This window comes from Embiotoca jacksoni, unplaced genomic scaffold, assembly GCF_022577435.1.
Source record: "Embiotoca jacksoni isolate LCO1_2020_lvr unplaced genomic scaffold, fEmbJac1.0.p SCAF_7, whole genome shotgun sequence".
Taxonomy (NCBI): domain Eukaryota; kingdom Metazoa; phylum Chordata; class Actinopteri; family Embiotocidae; genus Embiotoca; species Embiotoca jacksoni.
Window position 1 is genome coordinate 11876194 of NW_027185425.1, and position 23226 is coordinate 11899419.

General features: G+C 41.8%; 1 protein-coding gene across 5 annotated transcripts; it reads left to right on the plus strand.

Annotated features, from left to right (window-relative positions):
* The first annotated feature begins 428 nt into the window (after positions 1–428).
* On the plus strand, positions 429–22336 carry tbc1d5 (TBC1 domain family, member 5). 5 transcript variants are annotated; one of them, XM_069176171.1, is made up of 23 exons: positions 429–526; positions 6449–6500; positions 6965–7083; positions 8239–8296; positions 8464–8572; positions 8777–8866; positions 9179–9253; positions 10231–10298; positions 10391–10493; positions 10909–10997; positions 11170–11220; positions 11397–11466; positions 12568–12740; positions 12833–12975; positions 13669–13775; positions 15677–15762; positions 17096–17391; positions 17570–17632; positions 18873–19081; positions 19171–19270; positions 19890–19969; positions 20103–20363; positions 20803–22336. In XM_069176171.1, the coding sequence occupies exons 3-23, from the start codon at positions 6984–6986 to the stop codon at positions 21178–21180; spliced, it is 2709 nt and encodes a 902-aa protein (XP_069032272.1). In that variant the 5' UTR covers positions 429–526; positions 6449–6500; positions 6965–6983; the 3' UTR covers positions 21181–22336. The 5 variants fall into 5 exon arrangements, with proteins under 5 accessions (XP_069032272.1, XP_069032275.1, XP_069032276.1 ...); XM_069176174.1 differs by having other exon boundaries at positions 8242–8296; XM_069176172.1 differs by lacking the exon at positions 429–526 and adding an exon at positions 682–1239.
* The last annotated feature ends 890 nt before the right edge of the window (positions 22337–23226 follow it).

Below are 23226 nucleotides of genomic sequence, written 5' to 3' on the forward strand. Positions count from 1 at the left end.
ATTGTGAGGACAGTCGCGACAGATGGCAGCTTTCACTGCTAGCTTTCTCTCCCAGTGATCATTTTACAGCACTGCATTGTCTGATTTGTCTTTAAATTAAGCGCACGGGGATTTTGTAAAACGACGTCGCGGTTATTAAATCGGACTTTTTTTTTTTTTTTTTTTTTTTTTTATCAGTGCAGAGCAGCAGCATGGTCGTGATGTCATCTTAACAGGCCACGTTTAAGGGTTAGTAGTTCATACTCGTCCGATTGTCTGTGAACAGAAACAGAAAAAAAAAACATTTAAATAAATTGGGAATTCGGCTTTATTATCGTACAATACATGCAAGCACACACACACACAGAGAGAGAGAGGGAGAGAGAGGCAACCAAATGTACTCAAGGCACAACGCAACTGCGTTATGCGCTGAGCCGCCTGGTCACGTGACCAAGTCAGCTGGTCTACAAGACATCCGCCTGACTCGCTTCTGTTTACAAACGAGCAGGCAGACAGCAGGATGAGGACTCCTGCATGATCTGAACAGGTAACGGATTAGTCTAATGCTGCTGTCAACCTGTGTGTGTGTGTGTGAGAGAGAGAGTTACCAACTTTGTCTCGGGGCAGGGGTTGTGTGTGTGTGTGTGTGTGTGTGTGTGTGTCAGACGGATGTAACGGCAGGCCCGCGCGTCGGCTCGGTTTCATGCTAACAGAAAAGACTCGCGTCTCATTCGTGTTGCCGCTTCCTGTTGTCTCCGGTCACGTCCAGACAGCGCTGACGGCTCCAGCATGTCACCATAAGTCCACTTAACGAGCGAAGCCTTCATTTAGCTCTGTTAACCGACAACGGGATACACGCTCGGCCTAGCTGCTGCTGCTGCTGCTGCGCTGTGTGCATCGATAATCCCGCAGGCTGCTGACTTCATAACAACACGGAAGACGATCACCGGTGCAATTTACCGTCAAATTATAGCTACACGGATAATAGAGGCTATAAGTTATTACGACGCGACTATGGAAAAGCGCGTGTTCTCCATAACAGGTTTGGTGTGTTTCGTTGGGCCGGGCCACCCTGCAGGGCAGCTGTAGAGATGAATCCAGGGCAATGCAGAGGTTTAGTGACAGCTTGATCCACACGCACCTTCACACACTGCAAAAAAAACAACAACAACCCAGTTCAGTACGTGTGTCTTCAGTGAGGCACAGTCTCAATGTGTGAGAACTAGTTTGGACTACAATAGGCCTCTTGGATTATAAAAGGTCAGTATGTTTTTTTTTAAATTTTTTATCCTTTTCCACTAGAGCCCATGACCGCAACCCACAGTTTATTGGTGGCCTTTACTGCTAGTATCTGAAATAACCTGGACAGTGGGAGGAAATAAACTGTAGTTCAGTGCTGGGAACTTTCTCAACTTCACAGTTTGTTCCTGGACGTTTGTTCCTTGTTCTTCTGACACTGCCAGCCTGTTTCCTTTGTGAACTGTCACACCAACGCTACTTCTAACCCCGCAGCAGTGGTGGAAAGTAAGTAAGTACATTTAGTCAAGTACTGCACTCGAATACAATTTATACTTCCAGTCCACTACTTTTCTACTCCACCACATTTATTTGACAGTTTTAGTTACTTGTCACTTTTCAGATCAATATTTTATACCTAAAATATATGCTAATTTTGCTATATGTGCATTTTATTAGAGAGATTGGACTACTTGACAGCATTATGTGTTGAAATTAACTCATGACAACATTCAAAGGCTGCTCACATGTACATGACAATGAAGCAATAATGATGTATATTCAGCTAATATAACAGTCTAAATTGGACCATTTTGCACATGAGTGCTTTATGTATGTTTTTCTGACAGTACTTATGTACTTTTACTTCTTTACTTTTACTTCTGCTTGTAATTTGTTTTATTGCTGTGTGTTGCTACATAAGGGAAATATCCGAGTGCTTCTTCCACTTCTTCTTTAGCAATGGTTGCATATGTCAGCGAGTTGTGAGCAGCTAAACCAAAAAGGCCCCCTTGTTTGCTCAGAGGAGGTAAAATCATCCAGTAATTCACCAAAGAAAATTAAGTTTAAAAGAGGGTTTATCTCGTGACTCCTTGTGGGTATCCTGGCCCCCAGGTTACCAACCACCGTGCTGATTCTTCTATGGAGGCAGAGGTCTGCCAGATTTCATCTCCAATAATTGAATCAGTCATAACCCAGCAAGTCCACAGTATTTTGCCACCGGTTAGGGTTGCAAGCATGTTCTCAGCCTCCTGAGCATGTGACTGTAAAGGCTCCTGAGCTCTCGCTGTGTGCTGAAGTGGAGGCATGTGAGTTTGTTTAGCTGGGGTGTTTCACTTTGACTAAACTACAATCTGAAGCTTGGACTTGTAAAGCTGCCAGTCACTGCTCCTCTCATCGCTGTTCTCTGAATCCTCTTTGAATATTCATTCTCTAAAGAGCCCATGAGCTGATTCTTATTGTTTTTATTCCACATTAGACTACAATTGGAGGATGTGAGATGAGGATAGTGGACTGGTTCAGTTAATGGCTGCTATTATCAGTAAATGTTGGACTTGATTATAATGAGAAATTATAGAAAACTTTTCCGCAGCTGGAAACAAAGCTGCAGTTGTAATTCAGTCAGATGTCTCTAAATGGAAATTCTGCGGGCACTTCAGCACAACATTTAATACAATTGACTAATCTGGATTTACTTTCAGAATAGTTTAGCCTTTGTGCCTTCTAGGCCAGTGAGTCTGGAGCTCGTCTTTGTGTTTTACATTTTTTTTTTTTTTTTTTTTTTTTTTTTTTTTAATGTCAGCTTCACACGAACATGCGATCCTTCAGCATGCGGTTCCCCATTCTGCATTTTCTATTTTTCAAGTCGGCTGCTGGGTGACAGTGATCACCTGAGCGGCGGCTCTGAAATATTCTCATGACGGTAAAGACCGTGAAAAAACAAAGAAGTGAAGGGAAGTGTTAGGCCCGAGTCCTGTGATATTATGGTCACTTCAATCTGAATGTGTGTAAAAGGAAGTGAAACGTGAAATGTCAAGCCGGGCTCGTTAATGCAGGCTGTGTGACTTGACTTTGGTATGCTTTCAGTATGCGTCGCACAATCAACACCATCAACATCTCGCCCTTGTAATCATGCTTGAGGTGATGACTTTGAAAAAGAAAACAGCCAGAAAGTCTTAATGCACTGGCTACAGTTTGAGCATCCCAAGCTTTTGCTAGTAAATCCCAGGAAGAGATCTCCTACTTCAGAACAGATGGACTCACTGTTATTTGTCTGTTGATTTATTTATGCATTTCATTATGTATTGATTTGATTATTTCATGAAAGATTCGTGTTTTGAATTATTGAGGCATCTCCAGGTGCTGCGGGTTGAATTATGCAGAAGCTAATTTGCCTTGATTATTATGTGGTAAAGTTGGGATGTCATTTTAACGTTCGACTCCGAGAAGACGTAATGAAAGCAGCGGAGGACCTATGAAGAGACTTGCTTCAGGCAAGATTGTGCAAACATGGGCAAGGGCCTCGAGTCTTCGACCTGCATCACCTTTCAGTCGCTCACAAGGGCTCGCGCGCGCACGCACACACACACACACAGCAGTGAGTGATCTATAAAGGCCTCTTCAGACAGTTTAGATCGTCTTTTTATATTTGGGAAGAAGGGTCAAAATGCTGGAGGCATCTGCAGGCCTGTTGGCAAAAATGTTCCTCAAAATATCTGACACATTATGCAAGGCAAAACCTTTTTTTTTTTTTTTTTTTATCAGACTTTGATAACAGGAATTAATATTCCATGCAAGATGACTCCTGTTTATATTTGTAGTTGTTCAGGAGAAAACTTGAAATCTTTCATACCAGTCTTTTAAAGTAAAACTAAGAAAATATTCTATTATTGGAGATACCTATTCACAACTCTTTGTCCCTATAGTTGTGGATTAGTTCTGATTATTCAATGGAATAAAGTCTTTTTTTACGAGAGAAGGGACAAAAACCCCACTGATTTAAGGAGAGCATTATTCTTTGAGTAGAACAGATGTTTCCGAAGAAAACAGTCGCATACATTATGCATATAAAATTATTTCTATTTCCGTCGTGTGTGTGTGGCTAATTTATCGAGCTGTGTTTCATTCACATGGTTAATAGGTTTAAGAGATGCCTTTGTTGTGTCATTTCCACAATTAATAAAGTGGCAGAAAACATAATGCTCTGTGCACGCGCCTGCTATTCTGTAGGCCTGCGTATTAGGCTAACCATATTCATAAACATGGAATAATCCCAAACCGGATAAAGATGGAGGCAGAATCGGTTAACCTAGATTGTGATGTCGCACAGAAAAAGTTCAACTTTTCTCCAAACTTGGCAGAGATGAGTTGGCTCGGCATTTACCTGGTCGGGATCTTAATTACAGTTTCACTTGGAGTGTTTTATTGCGTGAATGTTTAAATGAATACCTCTGTAGACCGCTCGATCGGCCAATGTGACCTTACATCATTAGAAACGGTCAGATTTACCGCCCTCTTTAGATGAATCAGTTCACGGTTTAGTCAATGAAATGTCAGAAAATAGAAAACTGGAGACCGTCACGGTTCCTCACAGCCCAAGGTGACTTTTTGTTCACATAGAGCTGTTTAGTTTATGGTGAGAGCATAGAAAAGCAGCACATACTGACATCTGAGAGGCTGTTTGCAGTTTCACTCTGAATGACTTCAGCTGTTAATTAACGGAGGATCAGTTTCCTGGCAATGAACTGCAACTCGACCGATACACCTCCCAGCTGGTTTTATCAGCCAATACTGAGAGATAGAATAACAGTTTTTCACAGATATATCCGCGTATATATGGCCAAAAAAAATGATCTGTAAAGCAGAAAAAGGTGCTTAGGGTAAAATAGAAATTGTTCCATTTTTTTTTTTTTTTTTTAATTTTTTTTTTTTTTTTTTATAGTTATTAATAATTTTTAAATTCTCAGTGACTTTCCATTCACTGATGTCAGTGTGGACAATAAACTGTAAAATATCCTGCGCCGCTGCTTATCTCTGTCACCAATGTCAAAAGTGTTTGATAACCACATTTGAAGCATCAATGCAAAAATGTGTTTTCATGTATACAGTAAAGAATATCGGCCATTATATCAACATGGGAATATTTTTTACTCCCCAACATCGACTTCGTCCCCCAAAAAAAATCCAGTATCAGTCGGACTCAACAACGAAAAGGTTATTAGACTAATTGTTCCATTACAGGTAACGTTTTTTTTTCATGTTGGTCAACTTGAGACTTGTTGTGATTTATTTGCAATAAAGTAGGACTGTGGCCTGATTGGTGGGTTGAACATCTGGTTAGATATCGCTGGTTGTTCCAGCTGTTTTTGGCCTGCTTTGTAGGGATTCGGTATCGTCATGGTATTGATTGTTGAATTATTTTATACATTTAGCTCGTTGCCACCATGCAGAATGTGACACATATTACTCAACACCAGCAGTTGAGCTGATCACATTTTGAAGCACGGCGCCATAAATAGATATCATATTTGCGGTGGTGAAGAACGGCTGATTTTCAGGAAACTGTGTTTCGGAACCACAGTGCTGCCTGTGTGCCCTGTAAAGACAAGTCTGTTGACATCAGAATATTTAATTGATGCATTCATTTACCTACTTAATGACCTCATTAGCTTTGCTAGTTAAGTTCAATATATCACAATGAGCATGGTGGAACATCAGGCGGCTCAAGTGCTTCTTGTTAATTTCAGCCATTCTTCACTGACTGTAATCACTGTCAGTGTTTTATTAAATGCTGTGGAACTGTGATAAAGACAACAGGAGAATATTCCATTTATTGAAGACCAAGAAAAAAAAAATCACAAGCATAACAACATTAATGAACGTTTTTTTGTCATCTTTGAGATTTATCCCAGTTTGATGTTTGTTGCTTTTTTTGTCGAGTACATTTTATGTCGCTGCTTTATGTAAATACAAATACTACAAATAAAATAGTGGATTACTATCTCCTTGATTCGGAAGCTACACATTTTCTTTCTATGCCGTCTGCTGCTCTTCTGTTTATTGCTTTATCATATTTTGGCCCTTTAGGTTAGGTTAGGTTAGGTTAGGTAGTTACTTTATTAATCCCCAAGGGGAAATTTTTTCGCTACAGCAGCATACAGGAAGCAATAAGATAATAATAGAATAATAGAAAAGCAATAAAATAGCAGTAAAAAATATTAAATATAAAATGCACAGTATATACAGTATATACAGTCCAGTATATATCTATATATATTATATACAAACAACCAAGAAACACAGACAACAGTGTTATTGTTGTGTGATGGATTTTGCCAGAGGTGAGTTATTGTAGTCTTATTGCGGTCGGCAGGAATGATCTGTATCTGTCCTTAACAGCCTTGTTCTTTGTGCTGCAGGTGATAAGTTTCATTGTTCTTCCTTCCTCTTGCAGAAACATCCTTTTCTTCTGAGTCCTGACCGAGGAGAATCACGAGGCTGTGACAGTAAGTACTGCGATCAGACTGTTCAAGGGTGCTTAGTGTTTGTTGGTAGCAGAGAAACTTTTCTGTTTGCAGCAGACAGATTTTGCCTGCACTAGTACATGCAGAGGTCAGAGGTTGAGGTCAAATACAGAATGACACCCCCATTTAAGAAAAGTCAGCAAAGTTAATGCCTGTCAGCAAAGGTTACAATCAAACATCAGTATCCCCTGTCAATACATGTTAGTCAGTGTAGATAAATCTATTGTACTTTGTCACCAGGACTCCTGGCAGTTCAAAAGTCACGCATAGCACAACATGAAAGACCCAAAGATTGGTTTGTAGTTCTTGGTGTCTTGATTATCCGTTACTATTTCTTCTCTCAGATGTTATCATTGTGATCTGCTGTATTAACTGGTTATAAGAATTTTTTTTTTTCTTTTTTTTTTTTTTCACCATTTTCTCTGGCCTACCGTCTCATTCTTCAGGTCCAACAGGGTCGCGGTCATGCAGCACCCCAATTTTGAGACCCGTCACCCGCTCCAGACTGACGAGCAGCAGGAGACGGGCTTCGACCCGCTCAATAATTTCAACAAGAACCGCAGCAGTACGTCCGCTCAGTGAAAACTTTCTAACCTGTGGTATGAATAAGACATTCAGGGCTGTTTGTTAGCAACCTAAGTGCACTGTCTAAAGCGCACGACGCAAGTGCGCTCAGGGCGTGTCCAAATCCGCTCCTGTGAGTTTAATCTGAACAGATAATCTAAGCACAAAGTTAAGCGTGTGGTTCAAAGGGGTTTTATTAACACACTTCTATTTACACACCTCATTTTAAGACCGACATGGCTATGGGTGCTCAGATGGGTGCAAGTACATTTGCTATTAAAACAATAGTGGTACTGGACGGGAAAATTAAAACTGCTTCAGTCTGAAACTAGCAATGCGTTGCGCTTGCAGCCCTTTGCACCTTGTCCTGGGACTTAGACCCAGATCATACTTAACCAGTGCGTCTGCCATTTTTTGGGACTTTTGGCTCTTTTGTCCATTTTTGTTTTTAATTTTAAAAGACACAGACTCCAGATAGTTAAATCATTTCATAAAAGTAACTCCAAAGATTTAAACAAGAGGATTAAACCTCTTCTACACTGATGGACGTCCCAGCAGAGACCAGCAGATAAGACGCAGAGTGGAGGTTACAGTCATGATGAGATGAGGTTCATGATGGAGATAATAAAAACAAAACTCGGGTCTGACTGAAGTGTGAGTCACAGATGTGGCTGGCGACGCCCCTGGGCTCTGGGTGTTTTTATGTTTACGTGTGAGAGAAGGAAAATGTTGGGGGCTGGCATGTTGTGGAACTGATGAATATTCATACTGAGCGTCCCAGTGGAATGATCCACTCCTGTAACTAATGCTGATAGACAGCTCTCCGACTTGAATGCATGTTCACCTGCAGGCCAAATTAGGCTTATTACCGCCAATAAAGAGGAAGAAGAGTATGGCGCTTTACTATCTGTTATTACTTTCCCTGCTTCTGGCCCTTTCTGCTCGACTGCACGGCTCGTAAAAAGCCCCAAAAATAAGTGATGTGTCATTTGGAGGCAGTAAAAAGCTCAGTTCCCTTTTATGGGAGCTGTCAAAGGTTATTTTTTTTTTGTTTATAGTATCACATTCACAAGGTTTAATAAATATTGATTTGTACTTTCACTCTCTTGCACTTGTTGTTCACATCTCCCCCTTGTGGCTGTGTGTGTTTCATCAGCAGGATCTCTTGACAGCAGTGCTTACTCACAGCCTCAGTCAACCTTCCTGTCATACAGGTGAGTTTTTTTTCCCAGTGATTTCTTTTGTGGGTGTATCATGAATTCCAGGACCAGCTCACTGCTCCAGCCTCTCAGTTTACTGCTGCATGAGATTGAATACCGTGCCCAATTTAGGTTGAGAAGCTCATAAATCTCCTCATTCTCCCCCTCCCTCCCCTGTGCAGGAAAGAATGGGACGACTTGTTCCTCAACAGTAATTACCTGGCCAGGATCCGGCAGGCAGGCATCAACGGTCGACTGAGGAGCAGCCGCTTTCGGAGCGTATGCTGGAAGGTAACTGCCAAATGGATCAAGCAGTCCTATCGAGTTTGATTTAAAGGGGCTTTGGCAGATTCCCCGCCACAGAGAAAGAGTGCAGCTCTGGCACACTTTCATCGGTGGAGAGAGTAGTGCAGAGATTAGTTTTGAAATTTTCTGTATCTTTGAGGAGTTCTTGTTGAGGAAGTGTGAACTGACCTGTGCACTGTGTGTCTGCAGCTGTACCTGGAGGCGCTACCGGAAGATAAGGGGCAGTGGATCAACAAGAGCAGGGAGCTCCGGGCCCAGTATGAGAAAATCAAAGAGACGGTGAGAGCGCCCCTCTGTGGTTATTTTCTATAGTGTAATGAGAAAGTCATCACATTGTGTCTTGTTTTCTCGATAAAGTGATCAGACTTGATCATTAATTATAATGATTCTTAATTATTAGCATCACTGTTTTATCTTCCACTGACTTTTGAAACAAAATAGAACTTAAAACTTCTCGTATGCTGCCATAGTTCAGGAAACACGGCTCACAATAAAGTTGTGCATTTTTACCCATGCAGGCCTTGACAAAGTAATTGATTACTTTTCTCTTAAAGGCTGTAATTGATGGCCGTGCATTGTTCTTTGTCACAGCACATCACTAACCCCCGCAAAGCTGCAGGCAAGCAGGACCTGATGGTCAACAACCCGCTGTCCCAGGACGAGGGGGTGAGTGTCAACGAGTTTCTGAGGTGCTGAGGCGATGTGTCATTTCCCCCATCTTTGTCTTTAACAGTCAGTTGTTTCATGTTTGCTCATAAAATGTGACCGTCATACATTACCATCAGACTGTGCCATTATAGTAATTAGAGGCTGTGTCAGTGATTCATTATTGTGAATTCATTAACAGTGTAAGTAATTATAAAGCCATTGATTTTGTGTGAAATTTGGCGATTAATAAGATATTTTAGAAAATATGGATAAACTTGTTCCATTTAAATAAGAAAAAATGTCATCCCACAATGATTTCCTTGCATTCACTGTTTCTTAGTGAGTGATGACACTTAGAAAACCACACTAATACTAATGGAAAGGTAAAACGAGGTCTTGTTGGTGAGCATTGAAGCACGTAATGTTTTACTTTAAGGTTTCACACCTTTTTAATAATTTCTTCAAACGCCTTGGTATGTTTCTTCGAATTGAACGCTTAATCTGGTACTAATTATCATAAAGAAGCTGGAGTCTATGTTCAGTTGGTACACTTCCTGATGTGTTGGGGACGGTGTCCCTTTTTGGTCAGGTTGTTTAGACAGCAGGTCAGCAGAACATGGAAAATGTAAAATCTGTCTGCAAACAAACAACTCGGTACATATGAAAAAGTTCCACAAATTAATGAATATTTACTTTGGTTTACATGTAGAAATTCTTTCAAGGCAATTCTAAACTGGAAATTCATGAAAGTTCATAAAATCAAATAAATACCTCAGAACTTTGTCTGTATTTTCTTTCATTAATATCAAATCACACAAATGGTTTTGGGACATTTTTAGGAGGTTTCCAGGAAGGTTTAGAAGTTTTTGTGCTGCTAAGCATTTTTATTTTTTTAAACTCACTGAATTGTTAATTAATGTGGCATCACAGTCATTCCTCCAGTTCTAAATCTGTCCGCTTTCTCACTCTGCCTCATCTCTTCCTGTCCTGTCCAGAGCCTGTGGAACAAGTTCTTCCAGGATAAAGAGCTGAAGGGGATGATCAAGCAGGATGTGTTGAGAACGTAAGTATTTCGGTAACCCTTGTTTTTTTTTAATTTTCTGCTATCAACATGAAATAATGAATTTTTTTTTTTTTTTTCCCCATTTGCAAAAGATTCCCTGAGATCCGTTACTTCCAGGACGAGGATGTGAGGACCAAGCTGACTGACATTCTCTTCTGTTACGCCAGAGAAAACGAACAGCTACTGTACAAACAGGTACGATCACAGAGTTTAAAGGTCACACAGCTTTGCTTCTTTGTGTCTCTGTGTCTCTGTGTCTGTCTGTCTGTCTGTGTGTCTGTGAGGTGGAGGTGGACTTCCCGGTGCCCGATGAGCTCGGACAGAAGAACAAATGCCTTTGTAACCTAATCATTATCAGTGTCTGTAACAGGTGCCAGTGACTGACTAGATGGCCAGTACAGCATCTTTTTTGCAAAGTGGAAGTGACACATGGCCGGGCAGTGGCTAACAATATCTAAATTAAACCTGTCATCACAGATTAGACATCTCGTGCATCACTATTAAAAAAGGACTGACCACAAAGGAACCACACTCTCGCTCTCTCTCTTTCTCTTCCTTTTCCCCACACATCTCACGCTCCCTCTGCCTTTGTGTTTGTCTCTGTCTGCAGGGCATGCACGAGTTGCTGGCTCCCATTGTGTTCGTGCTGCACTGTGACCATCAAGCCTTCCAGCACGCCAGTGAGACGGCGAGACCCAGGTCAGTTTGTACTCGCCGTGACACTGAATCCGTCGCCCCTTAGTTTCCAGTAACACCCTTAAGACCCGCCCCTGCATCAGTACCTCGTGCCACCCCCCCCCTCTGAAACCAGCAGATTTCTGCAATTACTCTGAGGAAGATAAAATTGAAGGGGTGTCTTGCTTTTCCACAGCGAGGAGATGAAGTGTCTGTTGAACCCAGTGTTCCTTGAGCACGATGCCTAGTGAGTACACTAATTTCAGACGAGTAACAAGTGTCCAGGTGCAGAAATTGCATTACTTCTGTTTCTATCTCACAAGATGTTGCCGATTTTATTTTATTTATTTTTTCATTTTATTTTATTTTTTATTTTATTTTTATTTCTCTGTCCCGCCCCTTCTTGCACACCTCCGTCTGCAGTGCCATGTTCTCGCAGTTGATGGAGACAGCAGAGCCGTGGTTCTCCAGCTTCGAGAGGGAAGTGAGGAAGGTCAGTCCGATGTGAAGAACTGATTTTGACATTAGAAATGATTGCGCGTTTGCAACACTGTCGACGGATTGTGCCGTCAAGAAGACGTGGCATCATATTCACACTTTTTGAGTTATAACCCTGAAGATTTGAGCACTTTTTGATTTTTCAACACAGGTGGTTGCTGTGGTAACAGCAAAGGCAGTTTAATACTATAGCAAATGCATGTTGAGAGACTGGATCAGTATTTGGTAGCTGTTTAACATATTCATCTAGGTTTTAATTAAGAAGTCAGGAAAAAATGATTTGCAACCAACGTCTGATTTCATGCTGAACATAACATTCATCTGTCAGCTCACTGTAGCCGCTCCAATATTTATACTCGTGCATTGTAAAAAAAAAAAAATAAAAAAAAAAACTGCTCGAAATGACCGTTGTCTTGTTTGGAGTGCTGACCACACAAACAACTGAATGATTGCTTTTTGAGAAATCTTTGTGCAGCCACTGTAAAGCTCCTCAAGGCAAATTTGTTATATAGGATGTGTTCCTTGGGGCTGTTTCACAATAAAAGCAACCCCAGTGTCCTTCCAGTTAGATGTGTTTAATGTGAATGAGCAGCAGCTGCGGGAAATGGTGGAATGCTGCAGTAACTTTACTCCGCCCTCCTGTGGCTGCAGGTGTAGGACAGTAAACAGTGAGACAATAAAATAAAATTGGAACAGTGCTGCATCGTTTCTTTTGTACCCTCGTGCTCAGGTAGGAAATTTGAATCCAGAGTGAGTGGCAGACTCTGCCACTAACAATAAACAGTACTACAGTAGAGTATTGAGAGGTGATATCTCAGTGTAAAGTCATTGAATGTCTATTTATAAAAAATATATATCAATCATAAACTGTAAAAGTTGAGTTTGATATTATAAACATCTTTAATATCTAAACTGCTAAGGCTGCAAATTTTGCCGAACTTTTGTTGAAATTTGGACAATATTTTGCCCTCCCAAAAATTGATTTTGACTACTTGTCAACATATGTACTGAATGTTTGTCAGCCAGATGGACACAGATGCTGCTGGTTGATGTTTATATAATAATATGCCAGATATGTACTAATCTGCTCCCCCAGGGTAAGGAAGAGATGCTGACCAGCATCCCGTTTGCTCGGCCCCAGGACTCGGGTCCATCTGTTGCCATAGTGACCAAAGTCAACCGTATCCAGGACCAGCTAGTGAAGAAGCATGACGTAGAACTGCACATGCACCTCAACCGCCTAGAGATTGCCCCGCAAATCTACGGCATGTCAGTGTTTACACCTTCGATCTGCCGGATTCTTTTCTCTCGACCCTCAGCTGTACACAAACACGGATACCCTGTTTGTCTGTTGTCTTTAGTCGGTGGGTTCGTCTGCTGTTTGGCCGAGAATTTCCTCTTCAGGACCTGCTGGTGGTGTGGGATGCCCTGTTTGCCGACAGCATCACTCTGGACCTGGTAGACTACGTCTTTGTGGCCATGCTGCTCTACATCCGAGATGCTCGTACGCTCCATTTATGACTTCAATAATCCAATAAGGCTGCGTATTGTCTTTGTAACATGTAATTTCATAAGACACACTAAAGTGGAAGAATGGGATTTACTCCACCTCATTTAATCAGATGGAGTCATATTCCTCTAAATAGAATACAGTAGCTTTTCTCTTCCATTTGTACAAGCAGGACTGTGGTTTAAACTGTAATGTTAGAAAACATCCTCCCTGGCTTCTGGTAATAATTCATGCATCTAAACAACAGATGCCAATCAGCCAAATAAATGTAACACAATGTAACATCTGTGTGCACTTGCAGCAGCTTTTTTTTTACGCACAAAATCCTAAATGGTATTGAAAGTGAAATGCAACGATATTGACATCTGCACCTCTTCAGCACTGCGGAGCTAAATGTCCTTGAAACAAAGAGCGAGCTGTTAATCAGTGAAGTGCTTTTCTGTGAGGATGCAGATTGATGGGAACACTTGTGATTTTTTTTTTTTTTTTTTTTTTTTTTTTTTTTTTTTTTTTAAAAGGAGAGTAAGCTGTATGATGGATGAGTTGAAGAGGGAGCAGAGTGAATGAGGGTGTAGATGAACTGTCCCCTGACAGAAAGTTCCCAGTTTGATCTGAACAACAGCTTGATGACACGCGGATTGGTACCAGATTTAAATGACACCGGTTCGTTCTGTTTTTCTTTTTCAGTCATTGCCAGTAACTTCCAGACCTGCCTGGGCCTGCTAATGCACTACCCCCCATTAGGAGACATCAACGCTCTGCTGCAAAAGGCTCTGTTCCTTCGAGATCCCAAAGTGAGCTATCTAACATTCGCATAATTAATTGGCAACATTATTATACCGGTTTGGTTTTGTTTCCACAATCAATAGTTATGTTAGTTTAGTGCTATTGCTTGAGTTTGTTACTCTTGGTTTATTAAGCACTTTCATTATGACGAACGAACAAGTTAAAAAAGAGAATGGAAAGGGAGAGATGTTAAAATGTAAACTGGAAAATGAAAGAGCTTGGAGTTGGACTCTCTTTCTGCTCCCACTTCTTTTATTCAGTAATTACCGCAGAGAAGATTTCATGCTAACAATGATTTTCCTCATTTTATTACAAAGAAAGTAGAAGATTTGCAGAAGTGAGACACACGCAAATTAGTGGCTTGAAATCCTCGAGCAAAAGTCCTGTAGCGTAGACCAAAAACAACTTGTTGTATGATTTGCATTGTGAAAAAGCACGAATGTGTTGGGTTACAAAAAAAAAAAAGGGGAAGTTACAATTTGTGAGACTGTTTCGGTTCCTCACACTTGAGAGGCCATGTTCGTGATTTCAAGGCCCTTACAGGAAATACATGAAGCATTTATCACAGTATATATACGGACACATATTTACATGTCATGATTAGGCCTCTATACATGTAAACCATGAATAAAGCATTTTACAGACAGTCCCAGATCGCTGATGCTGTTGAACTTTTTTTTTACGAAAGCAAATATGAAGCACACGAGAAATAAGAAACTTACTTCAAAAATAGAAAACACAATCTTGAAAATATGTTTGTATAATTCAGAAAATATGGAAAAATTAGGGTGTAGATTTTGTGAGGTTGTGAACCTTGAGGTAAAAAGATGTTTATTTGATTCGGGTGTTTTTTTTTTTTTTTTTTTAAATCACTCTTGTTAAGGACTGTATGTTATCAGTGCCCCTATAGGGCTGTTCAGCTCCATCTGAATATAATAAATGTCTTTCTGCAGAGGTCTCCTAGGCAGAGCGCTCCACTTCATTATACTTTGTTAAGTAACTGCAGGCTGGCAACTAGTCTTAACGCACACTGATTTGTTGCTAATTACAAGGTGATATACATTTACGTTGCTCAATATTTGTTGAAATGTCAGAAAAACCCGCAGGTTGCTCCTATTCTTGCTACTGAAGGTGTAGTTTGGCAGATTTCAAACTGACACAAGCTTTACATAGTTGAGGTTTGTAGCTACAAATGCTTGCTAAAATATGCTAAGTTGCCAAGTGGGAAAGTTAGTAGTGAGATTTTAAAACGGGTGTTCAGAATCTGAGTCTGAAATATTTTTTTCCCCATCATCTTCCAGCCGTGAGCATTTTCTCTCTCTTTCTATCAGTCTCTGAGGCCCTGATCTTTGTTTCTCTTTTACTTCTCGCATGCAGAAAGTTCACGTTCTTTCTATCTTTACATGCAAGTCGGATCTCGATGTGTGCCCAAGTTAAATCTGACGGCACCAGTTGACTGACTTTGACCTCGGCCAACACCTCTCTGTCCTGGTACAAATTATCTTCTGTCCCGCGTCCAAATTCACTGACCTGAACACCAAAAACCCAACAACTCCCCACACTCCTGTCCACAACTCTCCTGGGATGAAATGACAGGAAGGCGTTGATCCAACATGACAGTGTTCCCCCAGGTGAACGACCATGTCACACCACGTCCACGTCACGTATACACCTGGGGGGGGGCGTCCTCCTTAAAAACCGGGGGAGAAGAAGCGGCAGGAGAGAGGCTGGTTGCTCATAAGTTCTGACTCAGAAACACGCGTATTCGCTTGTTTACGTAGTCATGCGTGGACACAGATTTTAGGTTTGTTTGTTTGTTTACTCTCTATGGTACTTGACTATCACGCACGGCAATGACATTTTTTCTGACTTGTACTAAAAGTCGTTCGTGTTGTCCCTCCTGTTGTAGAACCATCCCCGCCCTGTGAACTACCAGTTCCAGCAGAACCTGGACTACTATAAAACCAGGGGAGCTGACCTGATGAACAAGACACGGTAAAATACACTCAGACATTTCTATTATATGGGGGATGTTTCACTTTGAGAATAAAACGGTCAACCCCTTTACAAGTTTGTACTTTTCATCCCTCACAGAGAATCCAAATGAACCACTACCTCTGTAATCTGTGAGCAGAACCGATTTCAATATTTATCACTTTTCACACTGGGGAAAAATGTGAGTGCACATTAAAAAATAAACTGCACAGTCCATCCATATCTTCATCCAGGATATATTTTTTTACCAAAATATGTCTTAATACTAGGTTGGCACTCATTGACTAGCCTGATGACTTGCAGCTTGTTTAGTAGTCTGAATTATTCCTTTAGGTTTGTGTTGGTCCTTCAGGCATCATGCCACTCAAACAGATACTTTATCAATAAAGAGAGTTAGCGAGTTATAAACACTGGCCTCCACCTGCTGCAGACACAAGAGTCAAGTCAGATGATTTATATAGCGCACTCATACTCAAGATGGCCAGAGTGCTGCAATTAAAAATGACATTATATTTTATTATGCTTAAACAACACGTGGGAACACATGAGCAGGAATCAATACCGATGTATTTACATTCATGTTTAGTTACAAGCAGACTTTTCCTGTTCTGGTTATATTGGGGCATTGCTGTAGATCCTCATATGTAGTTCAGTAAAATAGTATAAAACCACCACGTATGTGGAGTAACTCGTGCAGAAGTGTGTGTGTGTGTGCGCGCTCTCATTTATGTGCATGAGACAAGGGCACACTGTTACAAAAAAATGCCTCTTTTGAGCTAGTAGAGATCAAAACTCTTCAGAGCACCATTAACCTACACAGACTTAACATGTTCAGCAGTGAGGACTTTGAGATCTTGTGAGATCTGCCAATAATACATATTTTAATGCAATATAAAGGTTCATTTTTAACAGCATTCATGGTTATTTGTTGTTTGTTTTTGAAAACTGATTTTCTGACTGCAGATCTCTGAAATTCTGTGGCTTTGGATCACCTCAGTCAACTCTTAAATCTGAGTCTATTATTACACCTGTATTTTCCCTACTTGGAGTTAGTTACTGGTTCTGACACCCAAAAATGAATGATTTGATGTTTTTCACTGAATAATTAACTATCTCTAGCTAATTCCAAGTCTGCACATTTGGAGTTTATGTTTCTCAACCTTTGGCTACCTGGAGGTATACGTTTTGAAAAATGGTCTCCAAGTGTGTACAATTGGTTGTTAAAGGTCTCGAATAGGCCAAATCAAAAGTACGATCCTGTGAATAAGTATTTTTTTTTTTCTTTCTTTCTATCCTCTTCTTTAACTCTTGACTTCCTTCCCTGCCCCTCCAGGTCTGGTTCCAGTACAAAAGCTGCTCCCCTCAACATCAACAAGGTCTCTAGCAGCCTGCTGAACTTCGGCAGGAAGCTCATCGCTCCAGCCATGTCGGGCGCGTCCAGCGGCATTTCGCCCATCAACAGCGAGGTGCACTCCTCTTCCTCGTCCTCGTCCACATCCCCCGCGTCTGCACCTGTCCCCGTGCTGCCGCACCCGCTGGCCGAGCCCTCCGCCCCGGAGCAGACACAGGTCCAGACCCAGCACTACCGCCTGCTCAAGTCGGAGAGCATGCCGGTCCACCTCAGCAAAGGTGAGTCGGTTTGTTGCAGGACGGACGGCACGTCCTACTTACCGTCCGCTAATGTGCACTTTTTTGTCAGCGTTTGTGTAACGCGTGATTATCCTGCATGTCCAGTTTATTACGAATATCTTCAGGCAGTGGTTTGTGTGGTTGTGGCACCATCAGCTTTCACTCTCATGTCTGTTAGATGGAGTTTCAGGTGGGGTGTCCCAGGTCTCTGTCCCAGCCCAGATTCACACTGACACACAAGGTAACTGCTGTCATGGCAACGCTTGTGTGGCACCCCCCGCCCTCCCCCATCCCCCCCATTTCTCCATGCTTTTGTCACCGCCATCGTGCGTCTATGCTACAAGTGTGTTGATCGATGTGTGATCATTCCTGCTGCATATCACAGTAAACAGACACGAGTATCGGCTGCACGTGATGCTGACCTTTTGACCAGCAGAGGGCGATCACGGCTTGCTACGTCAGTGGAGCTGATGGCATGAACATTAAGGATGCTGCAGTGTTGCTTCGAACATGTGGTGTTTGTTTCTTTATTACAACAGCTGTCAATCTTGATTTATTGTGTGTCGTCAAGTTTTCCTGTTTTCTTTGCACTGATGGAGAAAAATGAAAAGAAAATGTTTTTTTCCTTGAATAATTATTCAATAATAATTAACAGATTCAGATACAGTCAATAAAATGTAAAAAAAAAAAAAAAAAAAAAAAAAAAAAAATACGATTTTAAATTTGCATATAGATGATGCATTAATAAACATCAGTCATAGAGCAGGAGCAGGAGGATTCGTCTGAATTCGCCACATGACGCCTGCCAACACTTAACAGCTGGCCAATCAGAGCTCCTGCTGCTGCGGCAGGTCAGCAGTCGGCTGCACATTAATTGAGTTAAAACGGATTAAATGAAGCAACTCTGCGGAAGGGAATATGACAGGCACACTCATTAGTATATGGAATAACAAAAAATAAAAGTCAGACTATTAATTATTTGGTTCTTTTTTAAAAATGTTAATGTATTATTCAAATACAGAATAAGAGTGCATAATTAAAAACTAATTGCCAGGTTCTTCTTTTTTTATTTGCGGCATAATGCATCATTTAAATGCAAATTTAATTAATCAATTTATCCTCCCTTTTTATTCATGTTTGACAATTTCTTGATTCAAATTCAACGCTCAAAAACGCTATTCTCCTTAATTTAAACATGAGGTATTGAACTTAATTTAGAACATTTAAAGCTCCTCTTTTTCCCCTCTGATGCAGCAAAATTGTTGAGTTTAAAGAAACGGCGGCAGTTTTAGTTTTTTTCCCCAACGTTTTCTCCCACTTTTCGCTTTGGAAAAGCTCACGGTCGCATTTTGTGTCGAGAAATGTTTTCTTAAACATCTATATTCTGTCGCAAATGCAAATAAGATAACATTTAACAGATTTCCCACCGTGGCTCACCTTCTCGCCGTCTCCACTCTCTTGCCTTCCTGTCGCTCCTTTAGGCCAAATCTCCCGGACGGTCAGCTCCTCCCCCAGCATAGAAAGCCTCTCCGGTGGGCGGGGTCAATCCGCCGCCTCACCGCCTCTTCCCCTCTTCAGAGGGAGCGATGTCAGCGCGTCGTCTCCGCCGCTCTCTGCCACCAAAAAGGAGTCTTTCTTCAACATCACTCGCTCTCGCTCCCACAGCAAGACCATGGGCAAGAAAGAGACGGTGAGCTGTTCGACCCCCCCCCCCCCCCGTCCGTGCGTCTGTTGGTTGTCTCGCATCAGTTTCATTATCGTGTGTGTGTGTGTGAACAGGAGGAGGATCTGGAGGCCCAGGTATCTTTCCTTCAGGGCCACATCAATGACCTGGAGGCCATGAGCAAGTTCTGTGCCAAGATGATGAATACACACATCTGTGAGTTCCGCTGCAGATGAACGAGGTTTAGTTTTTAGCATCCAAAACACAATATTAACCGTTACCAAAAAGAAATCTTTAAATTGCTTCTCGTTCTTTTAAGAAACATGATTCCAGCCCTGTTTTTGTCTGCTCGGAGTTACTACACCATTTGTATCTAGATAGTCCTAAATGCTACATATTTAGAGTGTGTAAAAATGGAAACGAATAATTATTGGTGGTTTTTTTTTTGTTTTTTTTGCTTGGATATCTATTATTGTTTGATTATTTATTCATCACAATCACAGGTTTAATTTATTTATTTATTTTACATTTTTATGATCTTTCATAGAAGTCCTGTTTTTAAAAAAAATTATTATTCAGACTTGTCCACTGTTACATTCCATTTCAATAAGTGCAATTGTTTTGGATGCAAAACATTTTTTTGGTCAGTTGTGTGAATTTTGTATCTTTTTAGATTAGACACTCAGAAAATTGAGAATGTCATGTACTGCAGTATGGAAGTGATTTCAGTCACCTGGTTTCAGGTCATTATCATCAATTATTCAGTCAGTTGGAGAATTTCTACCTTTTTAGAGGAGTTTATATCGGGGATTGAATAGTAATTCTTCCTCCACAGGTAAAATCCAGGAAGTGATTCTCCAAGAACACCTGGAGAAAGAGGATGAAGTCCTGGTGTCACTGGCTGGACTCAAACAGGTGTGTGTGTGTGTGTGTGTGTGTGTGTGTGTGTGTGTGTGTGTGTGTGTGTGAGCAGCTAATGGTTCTGGCGTTACCTCTGACTTTTCTGTTTGTTTCTGTCACTTCACTCCGTGGCCTCTCATCCTGTCAGATCAAAGACATCCTAAAGGGGGCGCTGCGCTTCAACCAGAGCCAGCTGGAGGCTGAGGAGAACGAGGAGATCACCATCGCCGACGATCACTACACTTTAAAGGCAGCGGCTGAGACCGCTCTGAGCACCGCCAATCACCGTGGCGACCACCAACAACAACAAGGAAACAGCAGGCGTAGCCGAGACTTTGATCTGGAGGGGAGCGTGAGCGTGGACGAGAAAGAGGAAGAGGAGCCGGCGATGACCCCACCTGAGCACCAGGTTACTAGTTGATCGGGCCTCCTCGTCGCTGAATTGTCACTCTGCTCTTCAGTTCTTTATAGGATTGATTTTCAGTTGTGTCCTCTCATTGTTTGACCTTTTGATCCAGGATTTAGTATCTTTTTTCAAGTCTGATCATTTTAATGTCTACAAATTGCACCCGTTGTTCAAACTGATCCGGATTCTTTCCGGGATTAGGCGATGTGACACAAAATCTGTCCCATCACCAGAATGATGCCACCTAAGCACTTTGAGCTGCATTTCTTCTATGAAAGGTGCTATACAAATAATGTTTATTATTATTATTATTATGATACTACAGCAGACGCTTCATGACAACACTGAGTCACATGTTCCACAGAGTCTGACTTTGGTTTTGAATACACTGAGTTTCAGGCTTATCCACACTTCATCCATGTCTTTATCGATGTATGCACAGGTGGCGTCTTCTCTCGGCTCGGAGGGGAAGAACTGGGACGACTACATCCTCGTGTCCCAGGACGAAGACCTGCAGGCCGAGGGTGGTGGTGGTGGAGGAGGAGGAGGAAGAGGAGGAGGAGCAGCAGCAGCAGCAGCAGCAGCAGCAGGAGGAGGAGGAGGAGGAGCAGCAGTAGGAGGGGGAGGAAGAGCTGCATCTGAGCGCACTCCTCCGATTAGGCGAGGCCGCGAGATGGTGCGACTGGAGCCCGAGGGCGCAGCCGGGACTTTCCACGACCCGCTGATGGCTGGCACGGCCTCGGGTTCCTCCAGCCCAGACGAGGGCTCCACCAACAGCAAGGACTCCGACTTTACCATCGTCAACCCGAACGACCTGTGAACGGACAAAGCACCCCTCCTCTCCCGCTCTCACACCTGCTCTCTTTCATATCTCGTTCAGGGCATCTGATAAAAAGAAAACGGACTCGGGATCAGAGAGAGGGGAACCCGCAGTTTGGTGGAGCTCCACCGGGACTGCTATCAACTGAAAAAAAAATTGCACATGTGGACGGTGACACTTGGGAGTCACAGACGGATACCTTATAATCTATCTCTTTAACTGTCATCTGTGCCACTTCAGTCCTGTCTGAGCTGATGCTGTAAGCTGTCTCATCGACCTAATGCCCGTCTCCCATCCAAACTGACCCCTCGCTCATGATGTTTTAAATTGTAGTTCCCCGCTATACAGAGAGGGGGTGCCATCACTACATATTTACTCAGAAGAGTTGGACCTCAAACTGCGACTTCCCTCCAGAGGAGGACCCTCTCCTCCAACTGTACTGATTGGGAGTGTGATGCTTCTGAATGTGGAGATCTGGCCATACCTCTGCCCGTGTTATGTCTGCGTGTCTGTCTGTCTGTCTGTCTGTCTCTGTCTTCACAGAGGAAGTCTCCTCTCTCACACTCAAAGGAAGGACAGATGATGTCCTCCCGTCACCTGTCGAGGGTGGCCTTTCTCCCTCTCCTAAACCAGTGCCTCTGATCATTATTCTTCTCTCAGCCAAACAAAACCTAGCTCTGTGATCTTAGTCTTTTTTTGTTGTTGTTGTTGTTATTTTGTTATTTTCTTGTAAAGAAAATATTTTTAACACTTTCGACCTTTAATTTCCCAGACGAACGTTATTAAATTATAGATTAAGTCTGGTTCTTTTCCTTTTTGTTTTTTAAAGTTGATTCCAATTTGGATGTTTTAATGTGATCATTTTTATTTCTCTCATTTACAAGTAAGTCATCCTCGTATTTTGTGGAAATTATGTGAAGCGGCACACAAAGAATGTCCCTCCAGCTGCCCATTCAGCATAATTAACCCTCGACCAATAAAACTGCATTGCTCTTGCTACACGCTGAAGTTATAGTGTCTGTTTGGGGAATGCTTTGCTTGCTTATGAGACACAAAGGCAAACTTACTGTAAATGTGTTTGTGTAAGTATCTGTTCTTCACAGTTGCAATTCAATGCTGCTGTATATTAAATTGTTTTGGGTTTTTTTTAAATACAGATACATTTCAAACAATTACATTTTAGTCTTGACCTTGTAAACAGCATTTCAGACAACAATCTGTCAAAAAGGTCCATTTAGTAGCTGTTCTGGAGGTTTTGGTTAAATATGATCTTCATCAGAGAATGAAATTTGCTCAGTTACCACTGAATTATAGATTTTAGTTTTTTTCCCCCCAGTTCTTATAGGCTAACATGGATAAGGAGCCCTTAGCATGTACAGAAACATGAATTTACAGCCAGACTAGCAGATGTGCTTTGAGCTGAACTACCATTATCATGCTAACATGCTCGTAGTGACACGTTTACCACGTTCATCCGTGTGTGGCCCGTTGGCATGGTAATACTAAGCATAAAGGCTGAAGGCCGTTGGAGACGTTTGGCCGCAAACCAGACAATTTGGCCAAATTTAAACGTCAGACTTGATGGTACTGGATCGAAAGATATTCCGTGAGTTGAGTTGCAAATTTTTCCCTCAAAACTACAAATGTAAACCGCACCATAGCAACAGATGACAAGTCCAAAGATCACCAAATTGACTTCGGATTCATCCTCCAGGAACAAGATTTCATGGCAATCCTTCCTTATTTTAGTTTCCATTCCCCACCCTGTCACCCCCACTCTCACCACAGGAATTGCTATAAATTGAATTTAGAACATCTATAATTGACAACTGGAATGGTGATGATCATCTGATATGATGGAAAGCAGCAGCAGTTACCAAATGGACCTCCGTGTGGGATGAAATGTGCAGTAAAACATCTGAATACTTGTTGAGATCGTGACTTCAATCACAATCTCTCCGCCCCAGAGCAGCGCAGCTACAGATGGAGGCTGATTAGCCTTTTATCCAGTGCATATTTCAGCAGCACCGTAGGTCTGTTTCCCAC